We start from the raw sequence: 27,055 nt of genomic DNA, 5'->3' as shown, positions 1-27,055 counted from the left end.
TTTAAAACATTGCTTTGTTACCCCACTTCAAAAATTCAATATGGTTACATGAATTAGATGAATTTTACATTTAATCAGATTGCTCCTGTAAAGCTATTTCTTCTCTCACCTTCTTTGCAACCAAACTAATCTTTTCTCAGACCTTTACTGTTAGCATTGAAATAATGGGTGGCACAAGCAGAGGTTATGCAATCTGGGAGTTACCAACTACCAGAAATATCACATATGACTAAGATTAGAAAATTCTACAGGCATAGGAAGAAACGAGTGTAAATTAACATCCACTAATTTTGTATGTGCTTTGCTAACCACCAATACAAAATGCAGTATTTACAAACTCCAGCTTGCTCCTAATTAAGAATTCTTAGAAATCACAGTATTGTGGATGCTTTTCAATGCAATACATGACATAAATATAGAACAAAAACTTAATAGTTTTGTCTAATGTTTTATTTGAATCCTGGTTTTAATATAAGTTGCCACTACATACCAAGTTGCTAGTCTGGGAGGTTGTGGCTTGAATTAACAATACAGATATCATACAAGACATTTCACTGTAACTTAAGAAAGACCTTACCACCAATTTGTGCGTTTTGTTTCCTCTTCCCAAAAATTGTTTCAGGATTTATCTAAATTCTAAAAATGGGTTTAATATTGAATATACAGCAAAATGGTGCTTCCGTGAAAACAAAATGCCCATATTTAATTTTCTTTTTACAGTCAAATCAGTGTGTGCACAATTTCCACACTAACAATACTGACCTACAAGCATAAGGGAAGACCCACCTGCCATCCAACAGTACATAATCCCCAACAGAAAAGAATATAAATTATAAATGAAATGCGCTCCAGAAATAAAAACATGTCCTATTTTATATGCAATGCTTCAAGTACAACAATAAGCAAATTAACTTGGTTGGCACCACAATAATAAACAAGGTTATACAAATTATGAAAACGGTCGTTAATGAAGTTTTACTCTGCACCCTAATAGATATACAGGAGGTCAAGGCAACCTGATTTGAGAATCAAGTTGATTCAGTTGATCAATTAGTATCTATTATGTTAGAGAAGTACGATATTCTTTTTTGCAGCACACATTGATTCTTGATAAAATGAGATTTGATCACACAATAGTGAAAAGCACACAAATATACTTTTAAAAAGTATTAATGAACAATATGGCATTTTATTGTTAACACTAACTGACATACAAATGTTAGATATTGTACAGTACTCTTACATTTAATTTGGTTTCAAGTTTCAGCTTTTATCCCCCTTTTCCTATTTGTTTAGTTGCTGTTAGGTCTATTAAATAATAAGGCATGAAATACAGTATCTGGAATAATGATCAACAGATCATTTAGGCTGTAAACAAATGAATTAGCCTGCACTGCACTCAGAACACAAATTAAAGAATATAAACAGGTTTGGGCAGATTATTTTCTGAAACTTCTACTTTTTAGATCTAATTGTTAGTTGCTTGTGACCCATTCAAAGTGATGGTGGAATTCAAAAAGACGTGACTAAGATCAGGACAAATATAATCATCTTTTAACTCCAGTTTACTTTGCGTGCAGTTACCTGGCTGCACTAAACAAGGCATGCGCAAACTGGAACAAAGCAGGTACCAATTACAGTGACAGTATCATAAAAAGACTAAAAATTGACTGGAAACAAATTTTTGAAGTCTGCGTTAAGATATAATGCTTCAAAATTTACTCAGACTCAGCCAATCTTAAATAGGGTTGTAATCAAAGCCACTAGATTTGAAAATGCTAATGACGGAACAACTCTGGCATTTGATAAAATGTCAGAATTTAATATTAATTTATCAGTTATCAGCAATAAAATATATTTGTGGCACATGAGCAAACACGTTGAAAACTGTTCTTTTGCATTTTGAATTTCATGCTATGTTCAGTAATAATTGCAACTTACACTTCCAAAGGGCTTATAAAGATGCATAACTTTATTCGAGGGGATAACCTACTTTCAATAATTTGTTATCTGGTGCATAAGAATGGGGAAAACGTTGTAATTCTCATCTGGTTAATAAGTACTAACATACAACACAAATAATTTCACGTATAGTATAGTATTTACTTTCAAAACAATTCCAGGTCATTGTAACATTGTTAGTCTAATAATATTGGACTAGAAGGTATGCTGTTAATCTTGTACCTCAGCATTGATTTCAGATCAGAAGTTTATAAAAAATGCCCTATACCTAGTGAGGATTAACTCTGCTTACGCTGCCAATTCCACATGACCCAGGGTGTTCCAGGAGACCGCTTTTACAGAAAGCAGAGAAAACCTTTCACATTGAAGAAAAATCAGAATTCAAAAATAGGGAAAAAAAAAAGTCCTCTGTAGATTTAAATAAGTTACAGGTTTTTGGTACTGGTACTAGTTGCGGCATCTGAACGTAGGAGGGTGCTGCATTTAGGTAATGATCAGGTAGGAATTCAGTTACAATACTAATGGACACTACAAGACCTGGAACTGAAAAACACTATCATGTTTTTCTTCAATTTACTATGAATTGGAGTTCAACTGCATACCTCCGTTTCACTGTTGTACAAATATTTTAGTCTTACAAGGATAACGGGAATAAGGAAATCGTGCAGATACTGGAATTCATAAATAAAACCACCTTGGGGAAAAAAAATACTTTACACTTAAATAAACACCGGTTCTTGAAATTTATAACAGCATGGTTGTTGGCCTTTCAAGGAACTTCTTGAACTCGGCTAGCCACTGGGCACCAACTGCTCCATCCACAACACGATGGTCACAGCTCAGGGTTACCGACATTATACTGGAAACAGTAAATCTGTGAAGTATGACACGGTAATGGTGAAATTTTAAAATTACACATTTGACCAACACATAGAAAGACAACAGCATTTGAAATTAACTGGATGACACAAAGCTACAGAAGCGACTAACAGACAAACATTATTAACCAAAAAGAAATCAAATGATTCAAACCTGATATATTCAATAGATACTTAAAATACTTTGATTTTATCAATTTAAACATCTAGGCATCTCTGGATGACATGCTGTGTTACTTGTGTTCAAGGGTAAAAGCGTGTTTTAAAGGTTCATTAATTTCTATATACCTAAAATAAAGTATTCTTTTACAATACATACAAAATTATTTCTTACACTTTTGCATTTAAGCTGTAATAGGTAACAACACTATCTTAACAGGAGTAATTCATTAATTGTTAAGAATGACTGGAGAAATTGCCTACCCTTTCTCATTTTCTGCAGGAAGTAGTCTTTTTTCTGATCCACCAACAGCAAGAATACATGCTTGGGGTGGGTTGATAATGGCTGAAAAGTTCTTTATACCATACATTCCTAGGTTAGATATTGTAAATGTTCCACCCTAAAATATGAAGGAGAGAATCAACAAGTTAAATAAAAGTGTATGAATTCTAGAAGCAGTGATGGGGCAAGACTGGATGGATAGGAGATTCCCCTGGCTGGTGACTCTAGAAAGCAGGGAACAGAAGAAGCAGGCCATTTCAGACCGGGATGAGTAGGAATTTCTTCACTTGAAGTGGTGAACCTTTGGAATTCTCTACTACAGACAGCAACGGAAGCTCAATTATTGAACTGTTCATGTCAGAAATCTGGGGTCTAGTGGCGTTAAGGAGCATGGAAACAGGACAGGAAAAGAGCAATGAGACAATCAGTCATGATATATGCTGGTGGGGCAGGCTCAAGGAGCTCTTTCACATTGTCAGTTTTAAGAAACAGAACCAATTCTCTCAGATGCCCCAAGAGCAGATTGGTAACTGTGCTCTTCCATTTCCAATTTTTGTTGGTCCTCGATTGTGTCGAGCAAGCTATTACAATGATTTGATGTTGCCTTCTGCAGGATAGCTCACCAAGAGACTTCTATTTGTACCATCTGCCATAAGGTGCATTGGAAGGATTACTAGGTTTTCACTGAACCTATTTGGCTGTGATAAGGAATCCAGCTTCAATGGTCATCAAGTCCTAGAGCGGGGCCTGAACCCAGAGCTACTAGATCAGAATCAGGACGATGCTCACTGCACCTCAGGACCTCTTACGTATGACAGCCATAGACCTATACAGCATGGAAACAGACGCTTCAATCCAGCTTGTCCATGCTGACCAGATATCCTAAATTAATCTAGTCTCATTTGCCAGCATTTGGCCCATATCCCCCTAAGCCCTTCCTATTCATACACCCATCCAGACGCCTTTGAAGTGTTGTAATTATACCAGCCTCCACTACCTCCTCTGGCAGCTCATTCCATACCTGCACCATGTCCTGCATTAAAGAGTTGCCCGTTAGGTTCCTTCTAAATCATTCCCCCAACAGCCTAAACTGATGCCCTCTAGTTTTGGACTCCTCTACCCTGGGGGAAAAGACCTTGGCCATTCATCCTATCATGGCCCTCATGATCTTATAAACTTCTGCAAGGTCACCACTCAACTCCAGGGAACATAGCACCAGCCTATTCAGCCTCTCCCTATAGCTCACACCCTCCAACCCGGGCAATATTCTTGTAAATCTTTTCTGAACACTTCCAAAGGTTCACAACATCTTTCCTACAGCAGGGAGACCAGAACTGAATGCACCATTCCAAAAAGTGGCCTAACCAAAGCCGCAACATGACCTCCCAACTCATATACTCAATGCACTGACCAATAAAGGCAAGCACACTAAACATATTCATTATCCTGTCTACATACGAGTCCACTTTCAGGGAACCACGAACCTGCATTCCAAGATCTCTTTGTTCAGCAACACTCTTCTACATTACTGATCTATACATAGATCATGTTTTACATGCCAGGAGCATTCATACAGGAGAAAATGTCCAAGTTTACTGATGATACAAAATGTAGAAACATCATAAACTTACAGGAAGACAGTGCACAAGTTCAAAAGGGCATTGGCAAGTTGGTGCAGTGGGCAGGTAGATGATCGAGTTCAATGCGGAGAAGTGAAAAGTGATGTATCTTTGTAGAAAGCACATGGGCAGACAATATACAGGTACTGTGCTAACGAGCGTGTAGAGGTGCAAACAACATGGGCTGAATGGCCGCATCCTGCACCGAAATAATTCTGCGATTTGAAGCAATCTAATTAAATGACAGCGCTTTCATTTTTACTGTAACTCATCTGGTTTGAGGGGGGAAAGCCCTCAAAAACAAGCTGAAAGAAATGAGATTTTCTGGGGTCTGACCAAGTATCTGTACAGATAAAACACGGCTTCTTCCTCTTTGCATTCCAGTTCCACTGAGCTAAAAGCAAACATTCAATCATCAGGGGGCGGCATGGTGGCTCAGTGGTTAGCACTGCAGCCTCACAGTGCCAGAGACCCGGGTTCAATTCCAGCCTCGGGCAACTGTGCGGAGTTTGCACATTCTCCCCGTGTCAGCATGGGTTTCCTCCAGGTGCTCTGGTTTCCTCCCACAGTCCAAAGATGTGCAGGCTAGGTGGATTGGCCATGCTAAATTGCCCAGTGTTCAGGGGTATGTGGGTTAAAGGGGGATGGGTCTGGGTGGGATGCTGCAAAGGGCCAGTGTGGACTTGTTAGGCCGAAGGGCCTGTTTCCACACTATAGGGAATCTAATCTAATCATCAGCCTTTTTAACTACTTTTTCCACCTGTACACATTAGCAACATGTGTATGTGCCACATCAAAATGAGTTTGCTCCTCCGGCGTTCTAGTCTGCTGCCATTAAGAAAACATCTAGATTGTCTTTCATGGATTCAAATTATATAGCATTACACTTCACCACACCGAACTTAATTCAGACACATTTCATCTTAAATCATGTTTACGTTTTGAATTCTTCCACATAACCAGGAAATCGTGTTCTTTTTTAAATGCCCTTACAAATATGAGGTACTGAAACCAGGGGACAGATACATTGCAAAAGAAGAACAAAGAAAATTATAGCACAGGAACAAGGCCTTCGGCCTGCCAAGGCTGTGCTGACATGCTGCCCGCCACAACTAAAATCTCCTACCCTTCTGGGGACCATATCCCCCCCATTCCCATCCTAGTCATGTATTTGTTAAGAAGCCCTTTAAAAGTCACTATTGTATCTGCTTCCACTGCCTCCCCTGGCAGCAAGTTCCAACCACCCACCACCCTCTATGTAAAGAAAAAACTTGCCTTGTATATCACCTTTAAACTTGCTCCTCGCACTTAAACATATGTCCCCTAGCAACTGACTCTTCCAACCTGGGGAAGAAGCTTCTGACCGTCCACTAGAGTCTTTTCAAATATTAATTCTTACCTGAAATTCATGGGGCTGGAGTTTTCCATCACGAGCTTTCTCCGCAAGGGATTTCACATCATTACTGATGGAGGCAAGTCCTTTGATATGTGCATTAAACACAATGGGAGTAATCAGACCAGCAGCAGTGCTCACAGCCACACTAACATCCACAACATGGTTTCTGATAGGAAACAGACAGCAACTAAATTACTCTATTTGATCCTTTTGAAGGTTTATACCTGTTTAACCCTACCACAAATTTCTGGAGCAGGATATTGCTCAGATAACAATGACATTAATAAATTATTACAAGAAAAGTTTGAAGACGTCAGATTGGGTGAGTGAGTGGTCTAAGGCATTGTACTTTGTTCGGGTGAGAAGCGCAATGGCCAGCACTAACACTAACAAGGTTGTAGCTTCACTGCAGTGTTTGGTTGGAAGGTCCGCACATGTGTCATAATATGTCAGGACAGGTTGATTTAAAGATACACAGACAAATCACGGCAGGTCTTACGGCAAACCGGTAGTGTCTCTAACACAACCAGATGATCTGGCTCAAGCCCCACTTGTTATGACACACATGGGACATATCCAACAGGGTAATTTAAATAATTTCAAGTGGACGGATCATAAACCTTTTAAGTAGGGAATAAAATCCTCGATAGCACTTTGCTTTAATGCAAGCACACTGTTTTCATCACTTCCCTGAGCTTGGTTCAAATACAAGATAGATGGGATAACTGCACCTTTCCTCATGACTGTAAACTGGTTGGATCAGTTACATCAGCAAATAGTTGAGGCACTTGCAATCCAGCTTTGTTTTAAACAAGCAAAGGGCCACAGGACAGACAATTCAGAGTTCAGTACAAGTTGCTCGCCAGTTGGTAGTCTCAATCAAAAGAAATGAAAAATTTTTCACTGATGTTACTTTTATGAATGTGCCCCGCTTTTTAATAACGTGTACTCTCTACCCCTTCCCTAGCCCATTTTATACCTAACCCATGCTCATGTTGAGGTTGTGGTACAGAGAATATTCTATTCAATACTTTTAGTGTGCACCAAAACTCTCAACCCATTCTTTACTACTGAGCGCATTTATTATTCTTACAGGCCTGCAACATACACCACCCAAATTTTGATAATGCCACTAGTTGCTAAGGACACATGAACAAAGGGCCTTTCAGGCTAAACTCTGCCCTATGGCTTTGAACCAGTATGACAAACTCTTAAGTTTTTCACATTTCAGTCTAATTGATTACACACAAATTACTTAAACTGAACCACATCCGAGTGAATGAGACAAGGGTCATAGTGACAGCCATTTACCTATTGTGTTAATGGTACAAATTGACAGTTTGACAAAATTTCTACTTCTCAAAAAAAGAGGGATGGGTGTAGTCTCATTTTAAAGACGGCAACACTTCTAATGGCGTGTTTTTTTTCCCTTTATTCATTCACTGGATAGGGGCATCATTGGCCCAAAGGATATTAGTGAACCAGATGGGGATTTCCCCTGACAACGAACAATGGATTCATGGTCATCATTAGATTCTTAGTTCCAAATATTTATTGAGTTTAAAACACCATCAGTTGTGGTGAGATTCGAATCCAGTACCCAGAATGTTATCAGGGACTCTGGATCAATAGTCCAGCAATAATACCACTAGGCCATCACCTCCCTAATGAAATTGATCATTGCTGTTCCTTATTTGCCATGCAGAGACAGGCAACCCAATCGTGAAGATTATGAAACTACTGACGCTTTAGTCCTGAATTACTATTCCTGCAAAAACAGAGTTCTCATTTTTGAGGCTGAAATTTCACATCACATGAAAGGAAAGGTACATCGCCACACTTTCCCTTTATAAAACTATAGTATGCAATTTAATAATTTTACTAAAGAAATCAGGGAATATGGGGATAGTGCAGGAAATTAACACAGAGGCAGAAGTACAGCCAAAAAAAAATTGAGTTGAATGACAAAACAGGCTCAAGGGACCAAATGGCCCACTTGGTTCCCATGGACAGATTCACATGCTACTAAAACATTAAACAAAGGCAAGTGGCTTCAAATAAAACTGACACATTTTAGACTTTTAAACAGTTGATTGACTACTCACTGCCTGATAAATGTGTCCAGCCAAGACGAATTAACCTCAGGAATCTTTAAGCATGCCAAGGCTGAAGCCTTTATGAGGAAATCATTCACTGACAGCTTAATGTTTTTGGATTTGACTTCCTGTTAGTTAAAAAGGATCACAATTATTAAACACTTGTCACGGTTCTAAGCTGCAAAATGACAACTTCACTTTTAAATTTACTTAAAACTTGTGATTGCAGGTAAGCAAACAACTCTTACAACCAAGAAACCAACACCAATAAAAGTCCGAGACAAATAGAGAGAATAGTAGTGCTGAAGGAGCCTGAGCCCTTGAGCTTGTCTGACAGGTTTGAGATTCTTGCTCCCTGTGAGAATGAGTGTGGGGGCTGGAGGGAGAATGAGCAAAACGACCACAGCGTGGTACAGGGAGCTATTCAAGAGCAGGCGGAAAACTGAAATGCAGTTGTAATCAAGGATGGCATAGTCAGGGGAAGATACTCGTCTCTGTGGCCAGGATTGAGACTCCCAAAGGCTGTGTTGCCTGCTTGGTGCCAGAGTTCAGGAACTCTTACGTGGGGTGCAGAGGAACTTGGAGTGGGAGGAGAAGCAGCAGTTGTCATGGTCTGCGTAGACACAGACAATATAGGGAGAAAGAGAAAAGAGATTCTGCTGAGGGAATGAGAGCAGCAAGTGGCTAAATTAAAAAGCACAGCCAAAAAAATGATAATCTCTGGATGACCACCTGAGTCATGTGCACGTTGACACAAGGTCAACAAGATTAAAGAGGTAAACACTTGGCTCAAAGGTTGATGTGGGAGAAACTGGTTGGATTCATGGGACATTGATTCTAGTACTAGAGAAGGAGGGAGCTAGTCTGTTGGGACAGGCTCCACTGAAACATGCTGGGACCAGATGCACAGCACAAACACATAAGTAGGGCTGTGGATGGCTGTTGTGGCGGCAGAGGCAGAGGAGGAGGGAGTGAAGTGTTTCGTGGAAAATTATAGAAAAAGTTAAGGGCAGTGGGCGCAGGACAGGTGATTAAAAAGTTTCCAGAAAAAGTAATAGGACAGAGTACAGAAAGGTCAAGAATCTAACTTTAGGCACTGCAAATAAGGGAACAACTATGAGAAGAGGGACAGTCAACACAAAGCTCAGCATGTGTACTGGAATGCATGCCATACACAAAACAAGGTAAATGAGCTTGTACTGCAAAGTGAATCAGCATGCTCGATGTGGTTGTTATGACAGATGTGACTACTGGGGTATCAGGGCATGGAACTAAACATCCAAGGATACGTGCCCTATCAAAAGGACAGACAGATGGGAAAAGGGGACAGGGTTGCCTTGTTAGTAAGAAATGAAATTAAATCAACTGCAAGTGAAATAGAGTCGTAAAGTGTAGAGTCTGCGCGGGTTGAGTTGCGGAAGCACAAAGGGAAAAAAGATCCAATAAGACTTCAGCACAGGCAGTAAGTCAGAATGTAGGGAAGAAAATAAATCATGAAGTAGAAAAGGCATGTAAGGAAAGCACTATTACAATAATCATGGGGGATTTCAATATGTGGTGGGCTAGGAAAAATCAGGCTAACAGCAGATCTCAAGAAAAGGAATTTGTGGAATTTCTGTGAGATGGTCTTCTTTTGTAACAGCTTTTGGTAAAGCCCAGTAGGGAACAGGCAATTCTGGATTTGGTGATGTGTAATGAGGCAAACTTGATGAGGAAGCTTATTAGGAACACCTAAGGGGCAATGACCATAAAACGATAGAATTCTGCAGTTTGAGAGTGAGAAGCTTGAATTAGATGTAATGGTATTATGTCTTTGTAGTTACAAAGTTATGAAGGAGGCACTGACCAGTGTTTATTGGAAGGGCAGCCTAGCAGAGAAGACTGGTGCAACAAGTGCAGGAATTCCTCAGGGGTAATTTGGGAGGAACATCAGAAGTTCAACCTGAGAAGAATAATATAGGACAACGACAAGGCAACAAAAGGCAGCATAAAAGCAAAGGAAAAAGCATATAATTTGGTGAAGATTAGTGGAAGGCCTGAGGGTTGGGAAGCCCTTAAGAACTAGCAAAGAATGACAAAATAAGCAATGGGGAGGAAGAAAATGAAATATTGAGTAAGCTAGCCAGAAGATTGCAAGAGATTTTTTTTTGAGATATCTAAAACATGAGAGGGGCAAGTGTGGATATTGGATCACAGGGAAAATGAGACTAGGGTAGTAGTAGTAACAGTAATGGGATTCAAACAAACAGCGGAAGAATTGAAGAGGCACTTTGCATCAGTTTTCACGGAGAAAGACACTAGCAGCATACCAGAACTTCAAATGTCACGGGAAGAGAGGAGTGCAGAGGCCAATCTGAAGGAGGTGCTGTGGAAGCTGAAAGATCTGAAGGTGGATAAAACACCCATATCGGATGGGCTACACCCCAGGGTTCTGAGGGGGATAGCTGAGTAGATCATGGAGGCAGTGGCAGTGATCTTTCAGGAATCACTGGGGTCAGGGAGGACACTAGAGGAAGAGAAAACGGCTAATGTAACCTGTTTGAGAAGGGAGGGAGCCAGAAGACAGAAACCAATAGGCCAGATAGCCTGACCTTGTCATTGATAACATTTTAGAGTCCATTATTGAAGATGTGATTGCAAATTACTTGAAAGTGCATTGTAAACTAGAACTCAGTCAGCATGGCTTCATCAAGTGGAGGTCATGCCTGACAAATCTGTTAGAATTCTGTCGAGGAGGTAATGAAAATGTTAGACAAAGGAGATCCAGTGGACATGATCTATTTAGATTCTAGAAAGCCTGTGCTAAGGTCCTGCACAGGAGGCTGCAAAATAGGAACCCACGGTGTTAGGGGCAAGAGACCTGGATACAGGATTGGCTGAGTGGTAGAAGGCAGAGTAGGGATTAAGGGCTCGTTTTAAGGATGACAGCCAGTGACTAGTGGACCTCCATAAGGATCACTGTTTGGACCACAACTATCCACACTATTCATACGTTAATGATGTGGACAAAGAAACTGAGGGTGTTGTTGCTAAGTTTGCAGGTGACACAAAGACAAGTTGAGGAACTGGAGAGGCTGCAAAAAGACAGAGTGGAGGAGAGTGGGCAAAGAAGTAGCAGATGCAATATAATGTAGCAGAGCGAGAGTTATGCACTTTAGTTGGAAAAGTAGAGGCATAAAATATTTTCTGAACAGGGAAAGGCTTCAAAAATCTGAAACACAAGGGACTTGGGGGTTCCAGTTTGGGATTCTCTTCAGGCTAATACACAGGATGGCAAGTGCAATGTTAGCATTCGGTTTAAAAGGGCTGAAATACAACAGCAGAGATGTACTGCTGTACAAGGCTCTAGTCAAACCATATTTGGAATACTGAGCAATTTTTGGTCCCGTATCCAAGGAAGGACGCACTGGTGCTGAAAGGGCTTCAGAGGAGGTTTACAAGAATGAATCCTGGGACAAAGGACTTGTATGACAAGGAGCAGTTGAGGACTCAGGGCCTGGAGTCAAGGGCAGTTTAGAAGGAGAGGGAGATCTGATTGAAACTTAAGAGAACATTGAGAGGCCTGAATAGAATGGAGGTAGAGAAAACGTTTCCACTAATTCAGAGAAACTAGAACCCGAGAGCACAGACTCAGCGTGAAGGGACGATTTAGACCTGAGAAATTCTTCAGCCAGTGGGTGGTGAATCTGTGTAATTCATTGCTGCAAAAGGCCGTGGAAGGCTCTTGATTAATAAAGGGATCAAGTATCACAGGGAGGAGGAGGAAGAATGGGGTTGAAATATGTATCAGCCACGGATGGCCTAATTCTGCTGTCTCTTAAGGTCAAATATTCTGCAACATTTAATACATTACTGTACAGAGTGCACAAAAGATTTATGCCAAGATTAGAACAGGAGATGAGGTTTAAAAAGAAAAGCCCTAGCCGAGTTCTTAACATCTTTTAAGAGATGACATGGATGCAAATGGGTAAAAGGAATGAAAAGGCAGGGGCGTCATAATGCTAATACAAGGAACAACTTTCAACTAATCAGCAGGTCCTCACTGCCAGTAACTTGTTAAATCCAAACGTGGATGACTGGACTGAGAGTCTACTATGCCAATACATTTTTAAGCAGAATTCTCTTCATGTAATAAAAATGTTTTGCAACAGCAAAATGGAGCCCCAGCATCAGAGAATGCTCGGAAAAAGGTGGAGTATCTGATTACAGCCACACTCCTTCAGATAAAAATGGTAGGTGCTACAGCTAGAAGAATGCTAATAAGCGACCAGGGATAAACATGTCACAAGATTATTTATATAAAATCATTAATACCTCATTCAACTGTTTTCTAAGTTCCAGGATATTATCCATGTTGACATCTATAGATAGGTAATAATGGGGGATAGTCTGCTTGGACTGCATAAGACGCTGAGCGATAACCTAATGGTAAGCCATAAAGGAGTCAGTGAATGGAAAATGCAATGAGACATATTTGTTATCTCCATTTTAACAATCTAACCAGTAGCAATTTTATTAATTGTACATTGCCTTTCGTATATTGGAGAGGGGAATATCCGTGAATGTTCCAGTGGGTACTGGCGCTACCCCAGGAGCAGCTGGAGTGGGAGTCTATTTAAAAAAAAAAATGATAATTAGGTTAGGTTGTGTGACATTACATATTACAGAAAGCAGCTAAAATCTACACAATTATTCTTGTTATGTGTATCACACTTTAATTCTACGCTTAAAAATTCAATAAAAAACCTGTCACTAAGAAGGTTACAAGTCTTTCCCTAATCTACACTCTGCCTCTTCTGATCACTCATGATTTCTCTGTATGACACTTGCAAAATGTGTGCCATATCGTGTCACTCACAGAGCAATTTCACAGGGAATAGGTCAATGGTATTTAGTATGCAAATACCTGATTGAAACAACTTTTGTATCATTTGATCTTCAAACCTCAACATTTCTAAAAGGCCAAGATTTCTTGCCATTCTTTAATATCTGGAACTAGCATTAAAGGAGGGATGTGATTGCACTGGAGAAGTGTAGAGGAAATTCACCAGGGTGTTGCCTGAACTGGAGAGTTTTAGCTCTTAACAGAGATTGAACAGATGGGGATTGTTTTCCCTGCAGCAGAGAAGTTACATCATTATGAGGAGAAATTGATATGGTAGACAGGAAGGAACTTATTCCCTTTGGTGGGGAATCAATACGTTTAAGGTCAGGAGCAGGTTTAGAGAGGATATGAGGAACAATGTTTTCATCCAGAGCGTGATGGGAATCTGAAAAGTATAGGTGATAGAGACAGACAGCCTCATAATATTTAAGTATTTAGATACACACTTGCAATGCTAAATGCTGGAAAATGGGATTAGAATAGGTAGGTGCTTGTTTTTGACTGGCACAGACTCACTCAAATGGCCAAAAGGCCATTTTCTGTGCTGAACGCTTCTGTGACTATACAAATATGATAGTTATGATAATAGTGTTAGCCTCCTTCTTGAACAGGCAGTGTGCACTGTAGGCATTACGGTTTGTTGCAGCAGGCTTTGTATTTATATGTCCAGAACTTTTGACCAAGCCATTGAAATATGTAGCCAGTAATATTACCACAATGGTACAATACACATTAATGACTTGGGTAATGACAGTGGCCATAATGCAGCACAGTAAACATCACTTTGCTGAAGCAATGAACTGGAAATTAGAGAATGCTGCAAAGGAGCGGCACAGTGGCTAGCACTGCTACCTCACAGTGCCAGGGATCCAGATTCAATTCCAGCCTCAGGCGACTCTCCGTGTGGACAGCACACGTTCTCCCCGAGTCCGCGTGGGTTTCCTCCTGCAGTCCAAAGATGTGCAGGGTAGGTGGATTGGCCATGCTAAATTTCCCATAGTGCCCAGCCACATTTAGGTTGGGTGGGTTAGACATGGGAAATGCAGGGTTTGAGGAATGGGTTTGGGGTGGGATGCTCTTCGGAGGGCCGATGTCGAGTTGTTGGGACGAATGGCCTGTTTTTCACACTGTAGGGATTCTATGGTTCTTTATGATTCAAATTTTATCATTATCTCATCAAATGGCAGAGTAGACACCGGCACCTACTAAACAAATATGAACTCTCAAACTGGAATCCAATTTGCAAATATTTTACTTTTCTAGGATTAGAATAATTCCAAACCACAGCAATATTTCCACCTTGAAATTGAAATTTCATTGTATTGTATTCAATTCACTTTTCCCAGAGTTTTCAGAGACTTAATTCAAGTGAGTCAAATGTTTGGCATTCTCTGAGCAATCTGTTTGTGATGAAATACTGCTGCCGTCTATAAACTTTTCTTTTCATTTAACTATAAAACTAAACTTCTCATTTATATAATCTCACATCCAAAAGTCAGTTGATCTGCCACATTATGAAGAGTTATTTTAAACAAACTTACTGGGGCAACCATTGAAGGCACAAATGAGTCAACGTCTTTTTTCCTGATCTGACCATCGGGTCCAGTACCTAAGTAAAGAAAATGTGACAATTCAGAGACAAACATCAGCTATATCAGCTATCACTTCAAAGCCATTTTCAAGAGGGCTAAGCTTTTATGCATCCTTGGCGTTAAATTCATGACAATATATTTCAACTGTGTTTTACCTGAATAATTCTCCCATGGGAATTTCATTCAGAAGTGATTAGTAGGTTACTATATCGTAACAGCAAATCAGTTTATTTTGAGGAAGAATTTGTGTCAAAATCTTAATGGATTAAAAAAAAAATCATATCTCAATGTATCTCATGTCGCATACGTATCGCAAGCTTGCCAAAATAACACTTAGTGGTGTAATAGTAATGTCACAGGATTACTATCTCTGCTTCTTCACGCAAATTAATTGTTTTGATGGACAGCAAGTGCCGCGCAGCTGAACAGAGCAGACATTTTACACACAGCAAAGGCCGACAAGCAGGAAATGAATTTGCTTTTGGCAGGGTTTGCTGAAGATTGCAAATCAAGATGCTAGAATCCCCTGCACACGTCAAGAATGCCACGGAAGCTTTTATTTTTTTTCCCTTGAACAAGCAGGTATGACCTTAACACTCTTCGTAAAATGAGGCCTTTGACAACGCAAGACTACCCTGAACAAGCAAGCTAAAAATAATGGAGTGGTTCTGAATCCACAAACTTCTGATTCAGAAATAAAAATCCTACTGACTGAATCAAGCCAACTCGAATGCTGTTAGCTAACCAACCACATTTCAACTTTCAGAGATAATGGTAACTGCAGATGCTGGAGGATCCAAGATAACAAAGTGCGGAGCTGGACGAACACAGCAGGCCAAGCAGCATCTTAGGAGCACAAAAGCTGATGTTTCGGGCCTAGACGCTTCATCAGAAATTTTCAATTTCCATGCAGCTTACCTTTCACTTGTTTGAGGTCAATGCCCTTATCAGCTGCTAGCTTCTTTGCCAAAGGACTAGCAAAGACACGACTTTTGGGATCTCTGGGTTTGACTGGTGGAGATACAGTTGGCGCTGCCGCAGGCTGTTGCGCAACAGGGGCAGGCTGCAGTAAATTTCAGAAGTTAGAAACAAAATTATAATCCAGCCATTCATTAAATCAAAATATTGCAAGTGCCAAATGAGTAATAGAGATTCAGCATGATAGGCGAGAGAAAATCCTGTTCTACTGAAAAGATTTGAGGTTCCATGTATAATTTCTGCAAATTTGCAGATATGATAGTTTCTTACTGGAATTGGAGGCGTTGGTTGAGGCTTAATATCAGCAACTCCAGTTTCCACGTAATCAGCAAATGCTGAAATGTCTGATTCCTTTTCTACAATGATGCACAGCGTTGTCCCAAGAGGAACATCCCGGGTACCCTCAGGTATCAGAATCTTGGCCAAATAACCTTCTTCCATTACTTCAAAACCTAAGAGACGCAATGCATAATTTATAAATAGTACTTTCATAATTTCTTATTCCTGTTGGCTGTTTATATTAAGTGTCACACTAGTTGGTCAATTAGCTAAAGGGCCATCCTAACTTTCACAAAACTAGGGAAACTAGTAAAAACTCAACTCTCTTTTCTGGAAACACAATTACTTAAATTTTTATCATATTTTTCTCAGGCACTGCTCATTTTGGACACAAGTTAGGAAAGGTTTCATCTTTTTCCACAAAGTTACACAAAGAGTCAATTATCACAATGTCAAATTATAAATCAGCTTAACATCAAGAGTTACCCTACTCAAAGCCATCCCAAGTGGCCATAAAGACAAACCAACTATAATCACCCTGCAAATGGCCACAGTGTAATGTCTGCAACTACTTTAGGCCACAGTGAAAAATATTAGAATTCAGGTCCACATAAACCCATTGTCTACAGTTACTGCTTTTAAAAATGTTGCTCAGTGTATACAAGTGAAGTTTAGTATGGTTTCTCTCAACCAATGCATACCTATTGTTGCTTTATCTGTTTCAACCTCAGCTATAAGGTCACCTTCAAGCAACTTCTCGCCCACCTTCTTCTCCCATCGTTGAATAGTACCAACTGTCATTGTTGGAGAAAGAGCAGGTAGGGCAATCTGCAAACAGAAAGTGTATTTTGACTTTAAATCATTGTGAAGCTGGGCATTTTCACTTGTGGATTAAGACAAAGCAGTGTTGCACAGATAAAATTCACCAAGCAATTTTGTAAACTGACTGAAAAGGTCAAATTTAATTGGAAGTCACAAAGTTCAGATCAAGTGCGATTGAAAAGACTATTATACAAAACAAAACTGGAATTTAAATGGGAGATAGCAGGAACTGCTGATGCTGGAGAATCTGAGATAACAAGGTGTAGAGTTCGATGAACACATCAGGCCTGGTAGCAGAGGAGCAGGAAAGCATTTCTGAAGAAGGGTCCAGACCCAAAATGTCAGCTTTCCTGCTCCTCTGATGCTGCCTGGCCTGCTGTGTTCATCCAGCTCTACACCTTGTTATCTCACTAGAATTTAAATTATAGACTTCTTGACCTGCCAGATTTTGTTTCCTCACTTCTTATTCTGCATTTACTTCAGTCAGAATACATTCTGCCACCAACACTAGGGATAGGATAGATTTACGCATCAAAATATTACATACACCACTGTTCCCTACGTACTATTCCCATTTCAACAGCCTTCCAAAAAGACCCATTTGCTCCAAGAACGTTATAATCCCGGCAACTAAAACGCAAAGTGGAGTGTTTACCACTGTTTTAGAAGGTCACAAACACATCAACATTCAATAAGAAAAACTGGTTAGTTTCCCCAACACTCCAACAGCAACCTCTTTATAAAGCTTCTTTAATGCAGTGCTTCATAGAAGTTTTATGAAACAAAATTTGACAGGAGGAGATATTACAGCAGATGATCAAAAGTCTGTTTGAAGATATACAATAAGCAGGACATCTCAAAGCAGGAGAGACAGAATTTCAAAGGTTAGGGTTTTAGCAGCTGAGGCACAGCTATCAATAGTGAAGTAAGATTTGCACTGTTCAAAACACCAGGATTGGAGGAGTTCAGATATCTGAAAGTTGTGGAGCTGGAGGTGCTTGCAGTGACAGGACAGGTTGACGCCCTAAAAAGATGTGAATACAGAATGAAAACTTTAGAAGCTACTTAAATGCAGAGGAACAATGAGTGAACAGGGCTTGATGTAGGTAAGGATATGGACACCAGACTTTTAGATGAAAACTGTGTTTGTACAGTGTACAACATGGGGGACCAACCAGAAGTATATTAGAATATTCAAGTTTTAAGATAACAAAGGAGAGAATAAGGGTTTCAACAGTAGATGAGCTGAGATAGGAATCAGGAAATGATTCAGTACTGGAGACAAGTAATCTTAGACATAGCATGAAATATGGATGAGAGTTCATTTTAGGGTTAGATATGTCTATACTGTTGATACTCCCATGTTGTCCAGTTCAGTCTCAGACAGTTGTCAGGTAGGGGAATGTAATTAGTGCATACAGAACAGCACCGAGATGCAAACATTAGATCCAAGGTCCACGATCCTCCAAGTCTTTCTTTGGAAAAACGTTGTGCTCCTCCAGTACCAATGTTAGATAACCAGTCAGGTCATTTACTTAGTAAAAAAAAAAAATCAAGTGGTACTGGCATGGTAAAACCGAAGGCGTTAGGGCTAGATCTTTGCAAGACACCAGTGATAACAGATTGCACACATGTATGCATTGCCCCAGCTAACCAGAAGAGGAAAATGATGTGAGCAATCATATCAAAGGCTACAGAAGGGGTGATAGTTACAAGAAGAGATAGTTTACGATGATCACAGTTGGATGGAATGCAAAGACTTTGAGAAAAAACAGTTTGAGTGTTGCGGTAGGGACAGGAACATGAATTAAGGGATGCAAACAGAAATATTCAAGAGATGGCAATGCGTTCAAGGATCGTGGAAAGGAAGGGAAGCATGGAGACGGACCAGTAGTTTTCAAGGATGGAGGGAGAAGGGATTTTTTTTGGGAGGTACAAAAACAGTACCATACACACTATCAACTGAAGTCAGATCCAGGAAGAAAAGGTTGGTGATCAGTAGTCTAATAGGAAGACAGTCTATAGGCAAGATAAGCGTGGAAAAAGCACGTGGGAAATATGAAAGAGAGAAAGTCTCAAGTTCAGAATAAGGGCAAGAGGAAACCTTAAGGCTTGGTCAGGTGGACTACAGAATGAAAAGCAGTAGTAGCTGATCAAATGGTCTCAATTTTAATCAGGAAGAAGTCCATGAGCTCCTCACAAGTGTGTTGGAGTCAAGCTGAGAATGTCAAGAGAAACAGATTTAAGACAGTTTTCCGTTGAGAAAGGAAATTTGGTTTTTATTTACATTCCAAGGACATGGATGGGGCTTGTGGACACTGGTTCAAATTCCACTGTGGCAGATGGTGAAACTTGAATTCATAAAAATCTCTAATTTAAAAATGCTAATCTAACGCCGACAGGGTAAGCATTGCTGACGATCATAACACCCACCTGGGTTCACTAATATCCTTTCATCCTCACCTGGTCTGGCCTAATCTTGATTCCAATCCCATTCTTAACTGTCCTTGAAATCAGCTCAGGGCAATTAGGGATGGGCAACAAATGCCAGAATTGCCAATGACACCCATATCTCACGTAAGATGAAAAAAAACTATGTAGAACTACTCACATTTCCATTTTCTTTTTGCTCACCTTCATGTGGGGAGGATAAGAACTGCCTGGAGCTTTGGGTGGAGATGAGGTTGTGGAAGGGGTTGCAGCAGCTGCTGGGGGTGGTGGGCCAGAAGCGGCTGCTGCCTCTGGAGTGTAATCCTTAAAAGCATCAATATCCTCAGGTCTAAACAACAAATGACAGAGAAAGATGTTTACACTTTGTGTCATAAGTTACTAGCAGTATGACTTAAACAGTGTAGTCAGAGGTCAACAAAGATGATCATGTGTGACCAATCAAGCCTCACCCATTCAGAATGGTATTAGGTTCTTATAATTCAACTTCTGACCCTTCACCATCATATGACGACATGGAAATAGCTTCAAACAAAATCACCATTGGCCAATTTATGAAAAGAAAACTTTTGGGAAATTCTCCAAACAAGCAGACTCCAAGTCACCATGCAATTCCCAACATACAGATTGGGTTTTCAGCCTGGACTCCGTAGAAGTGCCAGCCAAGTCAGAAGCATTATGGACTCAAATTCTTGTCCAGGACATAGCACCAAATCCAGGTTGACACTGCCTGTAGTACTCAGGGAACACTGCACGTGGAAATGCCATCTTTAAGACCGAATGTCAAGCCAAGTACCTGTCTGCCCCTTACATGGGAATAAGTTGGGATAATCTGTAATTTGCGGTGGATGGCTTTAGTTTTCCCAACATCCACCTGAAGTTATGACAAAGATTTGTATCCAAGCCTCTGCTCATCCAACACTCATACATTGACATGTATGAGTTAATGTATGTTAATGTCACAGCTTAACTATTAGGAACAGGAACCTTGGCTCGTGTCCTGCTTCTCAGTTTGCACTGAAGTTAATTGTAACTACTCCACGGCTGCTATGAATGAGATCAGTTGACTCTGCGTGAAATTCGCCTTTTGATCTTTTCCTTGTGAAGATGTTCAAGATTAGCAAGTGCACAGCTTACTGGAGCACAAAATCAAAGTTATTGCAGCCACTTTAACATTAAAAACATTTTTGAGAATAATATTGAGATTTATTCTATTTTACGACATCATTAAATCACAAGGTCAAATTTGAAAATTGTACGTTTTCATAAAATTACACATCCCCATTTCAAATGTTCTATATAAACAACACACTGGATCAATTAGGAGTTTTAGGTACCTTCAATAGTCAAACTTCATTTTGTGTAGCTTCTGTTTTGCCCTTCAAATCAACTTTGGTTTTTAATACACACCAATCATAAGTATAATCATTTTCTGTCAACTGCAAGAAGTGGACTAAACTTGCTGCTTAGTCTGTGCCAATAGAGGCACAAATATTATCTCAAAAAACAGCAGTTATATTCTCAATTCTGATAGCCATGACTGAACAATCTCAAAATGACAATATTCTTTGACTACAGTCCTATTGCCAGAACTGCTTATGATTCTTAATATTTAGTTTCTGCTTTGTAATTTTGAAGCAGGTACTGCATGACATCAACTTAGTACCATGCGATTGGGCAATAGTCAAGAAATTCATTTGTCTATAACAGGGAAACATTGTCATCATTAGATGTATTTTCACAGCATTTTTAAAATAATAAACTGCTGCAAGGTGTTTCACAGAATAGAAGCAATGAAGATTCGAGAGAGAATACAATGGAACTGGAGTGTTAATATAAGGCCCTGAATGCACAAGTCCTCATACATCTTGATTCCAGTTTCAAATGTATTATTAAATGCAAGATAGAATAGTCAGCTCTTCCTGAACAACTACGTCAAGGGGAATTACATAGGGCTATCCCTGTGAAAATCCTAAGAACTGCTGTAATTAGTGAAGACGAAGATTTTTCAAAACAGGAAAATGTGAGATGTCTAAGGTGAGGAGAATAGGAGCCTTTAAGTATCATTTGTTCTAAATACTATCTAGAATTTACCCTTTACTTAAAGCGGCAAACATATCAGAACTGTAACCAGAACGTGTGAATTTGAACGTGGCGTATAAAGAATATTCTATTAGACAAAGAAAAATCATGAGGGGATTCAAGAAACCACATATTGACACAAAAAAGGGTGGAATGTTATTTAGAACTATCCTCATGCTCACTTGTCAACAGTGATGCAGATGATCGTACCAAGTGGCACATCTCGTGTTCCAGCTGGCATTAGAATTTTCGCCATATAACATTCTTCCAGACTCTCAAAGCCCACAGTTGCCTTGTCCGTTTCCACCTTTTGAAAAAATACAGATACATAGAAAGAAAGAAAGAAAGAAGACAGGAACACAGTCTTGAAAAACATTGCCACTTTATGCTAAGAATCAACTCTGGACATCTTTAAGACTGCTGTTGGTGTACACCAGCCTTTCTGTAGAAAGCTGTTGATTCCCAAGCCCAGAAACCTATTGATACTTAACTTGTTGGCACCAATCTGACCTGTCTTTACAATCCATAATAGTTACAAACATTAAATGATACAAGCACTGCTTGAAATCTTCCATAGACTTTTGGCCTGCTTACTATTACATTCTGATAGATCAATGAGTGACAAGGAGTGGGCATTTTATTTGTTAATTTAATACATTGATGCCATTCCCCAGCAATCTCATTCTTTCGAACTTCTATAAGAGCTTGTTTTATCTAACAATTGTACATCATAATATTTCATACGTGACATGTTGTCTTAATGCAGGTGGGTCATTTCCATTTTACTCTCTGATTTATAAAGAAAGCCATTTATTTATTCTCACCTGTACAAAGTAAAAATGTCCCCAGTAATGAAATAATGAGTCACCAGAATAATATCCAGACATTTTATTACTACTGTGGACACTATTACATTAAAAATACAAAAAAGCAATTTTTAAATGCATGTATAGTCCCTTATTATATAAATAGATTACAACAATATCTCTATCCTGGTTGTGTAGTGAAAGTCACTAAAAACTGCACAACCTGTTGAATTAAAAATAACAGCTTTTATTCAAAAGAACAAATTGGCATCTATGTGACACCTTTCACACCCTCATGACATCTAAGAACAATTCAGAGAAGATCAACGACAATTTCCATCATCATTCAAGCAAAGGCAACAGTCTACGTGAACTCAAACAAAGGCTGACACACACAGCACTACTAAAAGAAGTGAATAAGAGGCAAGTCAGAATTATGCAGTACCGATACAGACCCGTCGGTCCAAGTTGCCTAGAAATCCTAACCTGATCTAGTCCCATTTGGCACATGCCCTTCTAAACTGTTCCTATTCATATAGCCATCCAGATGCCTTTTAAAAATGTTGTAATTACACCCACCTCCATCATTTTCGCTGGCAGCTCATTCCATATGTGCACCACTGTCTGCCTGAAAAAGTTGCTCCTTAGGTTCATTTTAAATCTTTCCCCTCTCACCTTAAATCTATGCCCTCTTGTTTTAGATTCCCCTACCTTTCTAGAAGCTCACTTAAAACAAAACGATACCTACATTTTTCTTTCTTGTGGCCGGGGCGGGGGTGGCGTGGTGTAGTGATGGTATAGTGGTGCAGCAACACTGATTAGAACTCCAGGGATGTACACTAATGATCTGTGGACATGGGTTCAAATCTCACAATAGTAGATGGAGATTAGAATTCAATTAATAAAAAACTGGGCAAATCTGAAATTTCTAATGTAAGTACTATGAGCATGCCCCAGTTCACCTTCAAATAGTGCTACAACATTTTTTAACTTCAATCAGAGATGACAGCATAAAAAAGTCTCATTCAAAAGGCAACACGCAAGAGTGTAATAGCATTGCCTCAGCACTTTCTGACATCGCTAGAGCGAGACCTAAACCCAGGACATGATTATCTTATAAAATGTAAGAACTTACTACTAATTAGATGTAAAACATACTGAATTGGTTTTCTTAAAATATACAAGTAACTATTTTCCAATGGAAAATAGTCTTGATATGGGCCACATTGTTAAAAAAAGATTCAGGGCACGCATGAGCAAAGCATGAAGGAAAACATATCTTGATATTGCTACCCATCAACAAAAATAAAGCCAACACATGAACTGGACACAACATTAAATTCATCTGCACCCAGGAAAGTGAACAATATTGTAAAGAAGTGTTGTCATAAAAGTAATTAATTTAAATTGCATAAAATAGACATCATTGACCTAGCTCTCCAGTTATAGTATTGGCAGAGCTGGTGGGCCCAATCTTTTGTGTGTGCACACTTCTACGACAAGGACAACATATCAGGGAATAAGCATTTGAATTCTAGAATCAAAACCAACACAGCAGCAGTATAAAAGCAGATATAGAAGATTACACACATCACAAAACAGTGGTAGTTTTTACTGAACTTTTACTTATAGAATCAGAGTCATTCTGCACAGAAACAGACCCTTCAGTCCAACCTGTCCACGCCAAATATAATCCCAAACTAAACTAGTCCCACCTGCCTGCATTTGGCCCATATCCCTTCAAACATTTCCTTTGAATGAACTGATCCGAATACCTTTTAAAAACTTTGTAACTATACCTACATCCACCACATTCTCTAGAAGTTCATTCCACATGTAAACCATTGTGTAAAAAATAATGTTATCACTCAGGTCCTTTTTAACTTTCTCTTCTCATTTTTAAAATATGCCACCTAGTTATGAACTCTCCCAAGAAGGGAAAAGACACTAGTCATTCACCTTATCTCGGCTTCTCATGATTTTATGAACTTTAATAAGGTCACCTCTCAACCTCCTAAGGTCTGGAAAGGGGACTATTTTCACTACTGTTTTCATATCTCAAATCCTCGATTCCTGGAAAAATCATGGTAAATCTTTTTTGAACCCCTTCCAATTTAATAATATTGTTCCTACAACAGGGCAACCAGAAATGTACACAGGACTCCAGAAGAGGCCTCACCAACATCCAGTGCAACCCCCAACAATGATTTTCCAACTCCTATACTCAAAGGCTTGAGCAATGATAGCAAGCAGGCTAAACACCTTCTAAACTGCCCTGCTCACCTGTGTTGCAAGCTTCAAAGTATTATGAACCTGAACCCCTAGGTCTCTATTCTACAACACCACCCAGGGTCCTATCTTAATTGCGTAAGTCCTGTTTGTATTACCAAAATGCAATGCCTCGCATTAAACTCCAGCTGCCACTCCTCAGCACTGTGATCCAACTGATCACAATCTCTTTGTAATCTGGGATAAGCTTCTTCACTGTCCACTATGCCACCAATTCTGGCATCATCTGCAAACATTCTAACCGTGCCTCCTATACTCTCATTCAAATTATTTATATATACGCTTGTTAAAAAGTTCTTTAATGCATGTTGACAAAACAGGGTGTTAACTGCACATACCTCTGCTATTAAATCTCCCTCATTAATTTTATCACCTTCCTTTTTCTCCCACCGGGCTATAGTTCCCATTTGCATTGTGGGAGACAGAGCAGGCAATGCCACCTATAAATAAAATAATGATGAGTTACACAACACTTCTGTAACTGATTAAAGAACATCTTTGAGAAAATATCATTATTTTAACGAGTCCATTATTTGATCATTAGTCTAAATTTAACTGTCATGACAAAAATTACAGCAGAAACTAAAGAAATGGTAACCGATAAATACTGTGATGAGTTCAAAAGATTTTGTACATCAATCAGGGGTTTCATTGCAGATTAAGAGATTTATAGATTTCAGGATGGCTGGAAATACATCAACTTGCTTTTAGAACATCGCATCAGATCAGTAAACAGGTCTCATTTCTCTGAAAACACATACTTAGTCGAGAAACTTTCAGCTAACCTGTTCAAAACCTGAACAGTAACAAACTGGGCATTCAGCGTACAATGCAACTTTGACTATAACTCTCAACTCTGGTCAATTAGAGTTGTGTCCAAATCAAGCCACGCATGCTGTCGTACAGTACAGTAACAGGAATTACAAAAATCATTCTCAGTACTGTATTTCAAGAAAACTGGTCTGAACTTGCTATAGTTAGAAAAATGCAGAAACCAAAATCAATACAACTCAACAACGCAGGAGGTTTCACTCATACTTCAATTCGACACTTACTTCGTCCAAACTCCTCATGACCTGTGTCAAACATTAACACAGGTAGGCTACTCATGTCAGCATACAAACACAACCATCTCAGATTTCACTAAAAATAAATCTAAATTCTACTATGCTAAATGATTTGATCATTTTGATGCAGATGCCTCAAGTTATGATTGCAAGCCAAGGGATTTCTAGATATTCTCCAGAATCTACTGTAGTACACAAAGCAATAGCTGAACACACAGAACTGAATTTGTTTTACCAGGAAGAGAAAACCAGATATAGCAGCAATAAAATACTTCATAAACACATCAAAATATGCAAGACACCCAACAACTCAAAATAACATGGATGACAAAACAGCAGAAACTGACCCAAATATTACTGCAGTTTATGAATTAATACAACAGTTTTCATAGCCACTAACTGAAACTTCCTTACAGCTAACAAAGTACTTTTTAAAGTTACTGCTGTCAGAATAGAGGTAGCCAATTTATACGCAGCAAACGTTCACAACTACAATAACTATGTAAACTGCTGTGACAGCAATTTTAGAAATAAACATTCATCAGGGGTACTAGGGACAAATCACCACTTCTTAAAATACTCCAACCGCTGCCACCATACAGGGACAAGTGCATGCACCCAGTCAGCACCAACTCATTCCACTGTCGACATTACTCTACACTTGTTGTCTACCTCCATTCACCATCCCTATTCCCAAAATCTCAGCACATCCATCCACCCTCAAAGCCACACAACTCTCCGCTCATCACAGGGGAAACTTCACACGCGCGAACTGGCAGAATGGGCAACCATTCCAGGGCAGTGGCTGCCGAACATGGTGCCACTGCCGGGTTTTTCTTTCAACTTCTATCCAAGGGAAGGCGGAGCCTCAGTTTCAGCATCTCATCCAAAAGGCCGTGCAGCAGCCACCGTGCTGGAGTGACAAAAAGCCTTGGCATTTTTGGGGCTGGAACCCAGATCTTGGCAATCAGTGGAGAACATATAGCTACAGACAGAACAGGAAAAGCCTCAGGAGCTGACGAAGGAACGGGAATCAAAAGGCTGCCACCTCTGTGCTCTAGCTCTCCCTATTCCCAAAATGTTGCTCACCAACTGATGTGGGGGGAGGCTGTACCATCTCCTGGCTGTGGCCGTGACCGGTAACGCGCTCTTGGGCAGCAGAAAGTGCTGGGGGCCGGGGCCCTGCCTCCCGCAGGCGGTGAGCGAGACCCAGCAGCGAGAAGGAGGCGGCCCGAAACCGAGCCCCGCAATCGCCGGTCGGCGCTCGGACCGGGAGCCGGGCTTCAGCCGGACGCACGGCCTGAGCCTAGCGGCCTGACGGAGCATGTCGAGGCCGGAGAACGGAGCTGAGAGGGGCGTACAGGCTCAGCGTCTCCTCAATGACCTCTGCCGTACGGCAAAGGCCACAGTCGTA

General features: G+C 40.0%; 1 protein-coding gene across 1 annotated transcript; it reads right to left on the bottom strand.

Annotated features, from left to right (window-relative positions):
* Positions 1-435: 435 nt before the first annotated feature.
* dlat (dihydrolipoamide S-acetyltransferase (E2 component of pyruvate dehydrogenase complex)) lies at positions 436-27,055 on the bottom strand. The gene is made up of 14 exons (XM_048562378.2): positions 26,731-27,055; positions 24,913-25,014; positions 21,662-21,786; positions 19,584-19,728; positions 16,829-16,955; positions 16,119-16,300; positions 15,789-15,933; positions 14,820-14,887; positions 12,924-13,004; positions 12,708-12,815; positions 8,403-8,521; positions 6,301-6,463; positions 3,264-3,400; positions 436-2,836 (listed from the first exon to the last, which is right to left on the bottom strand). Exons 1-14 carry the CDS (start codon positions 26,965-26,967, stop codon positions 2,707-2,709), a joined length of 1,869 nt encoding a protein of 622 aa, XP_048418335.2. The 5' UTR covers positions 26,968-27,055; the 3' UTR covers positions 436-2,706.

Source organism: Stegostoma tigrinum, chromosome 32 (assembly GCF_030684315.1).
Source record: "Stegostoma tigrinum isolate sSteTig4 chromosome 32, sSteTig4.hap1, whole genome shotgun sequence".
Taxonomy (NCBI): domain Eukaryota; kingdom Metazoa; phylum Chordata; class Chondrichthyes; order Orectolobiformes; family Stegostomatidae; genus Stegostoma; species Stegostoma tigrinum.
The sequence above is the reverse complement of the archived record's forward strand: the minus strand, read 5'-3'. Positions and strand labels throughout refer to the sequence as shown.

Bases quoted from the DNA above. Each gene is read 5' to 3' on its own strand.
- dlat (XM_048562378.2), bottom strand. From the start codon at position 26,967: ATGCTCCGTCAGGCCGCTAGGCTCAGGCCGTGCGTCCGGCTGAAGCCC. The intron at 16,956-19,583 runs GTGAGCAAAAAG...TTCTGTTTGCAG, and splicing joins CTTATCCTCCCCACATGAAG to ATTGCCCTACCTGCTCTTTC. The intron at 13,005-14,819 runs GTAAGTTTGTTT...TTTTTTAAATAG, and splicing joins TGCCTTCAATGGTTGCCCCA to ACTCCCACTCCAGCTGCTCC.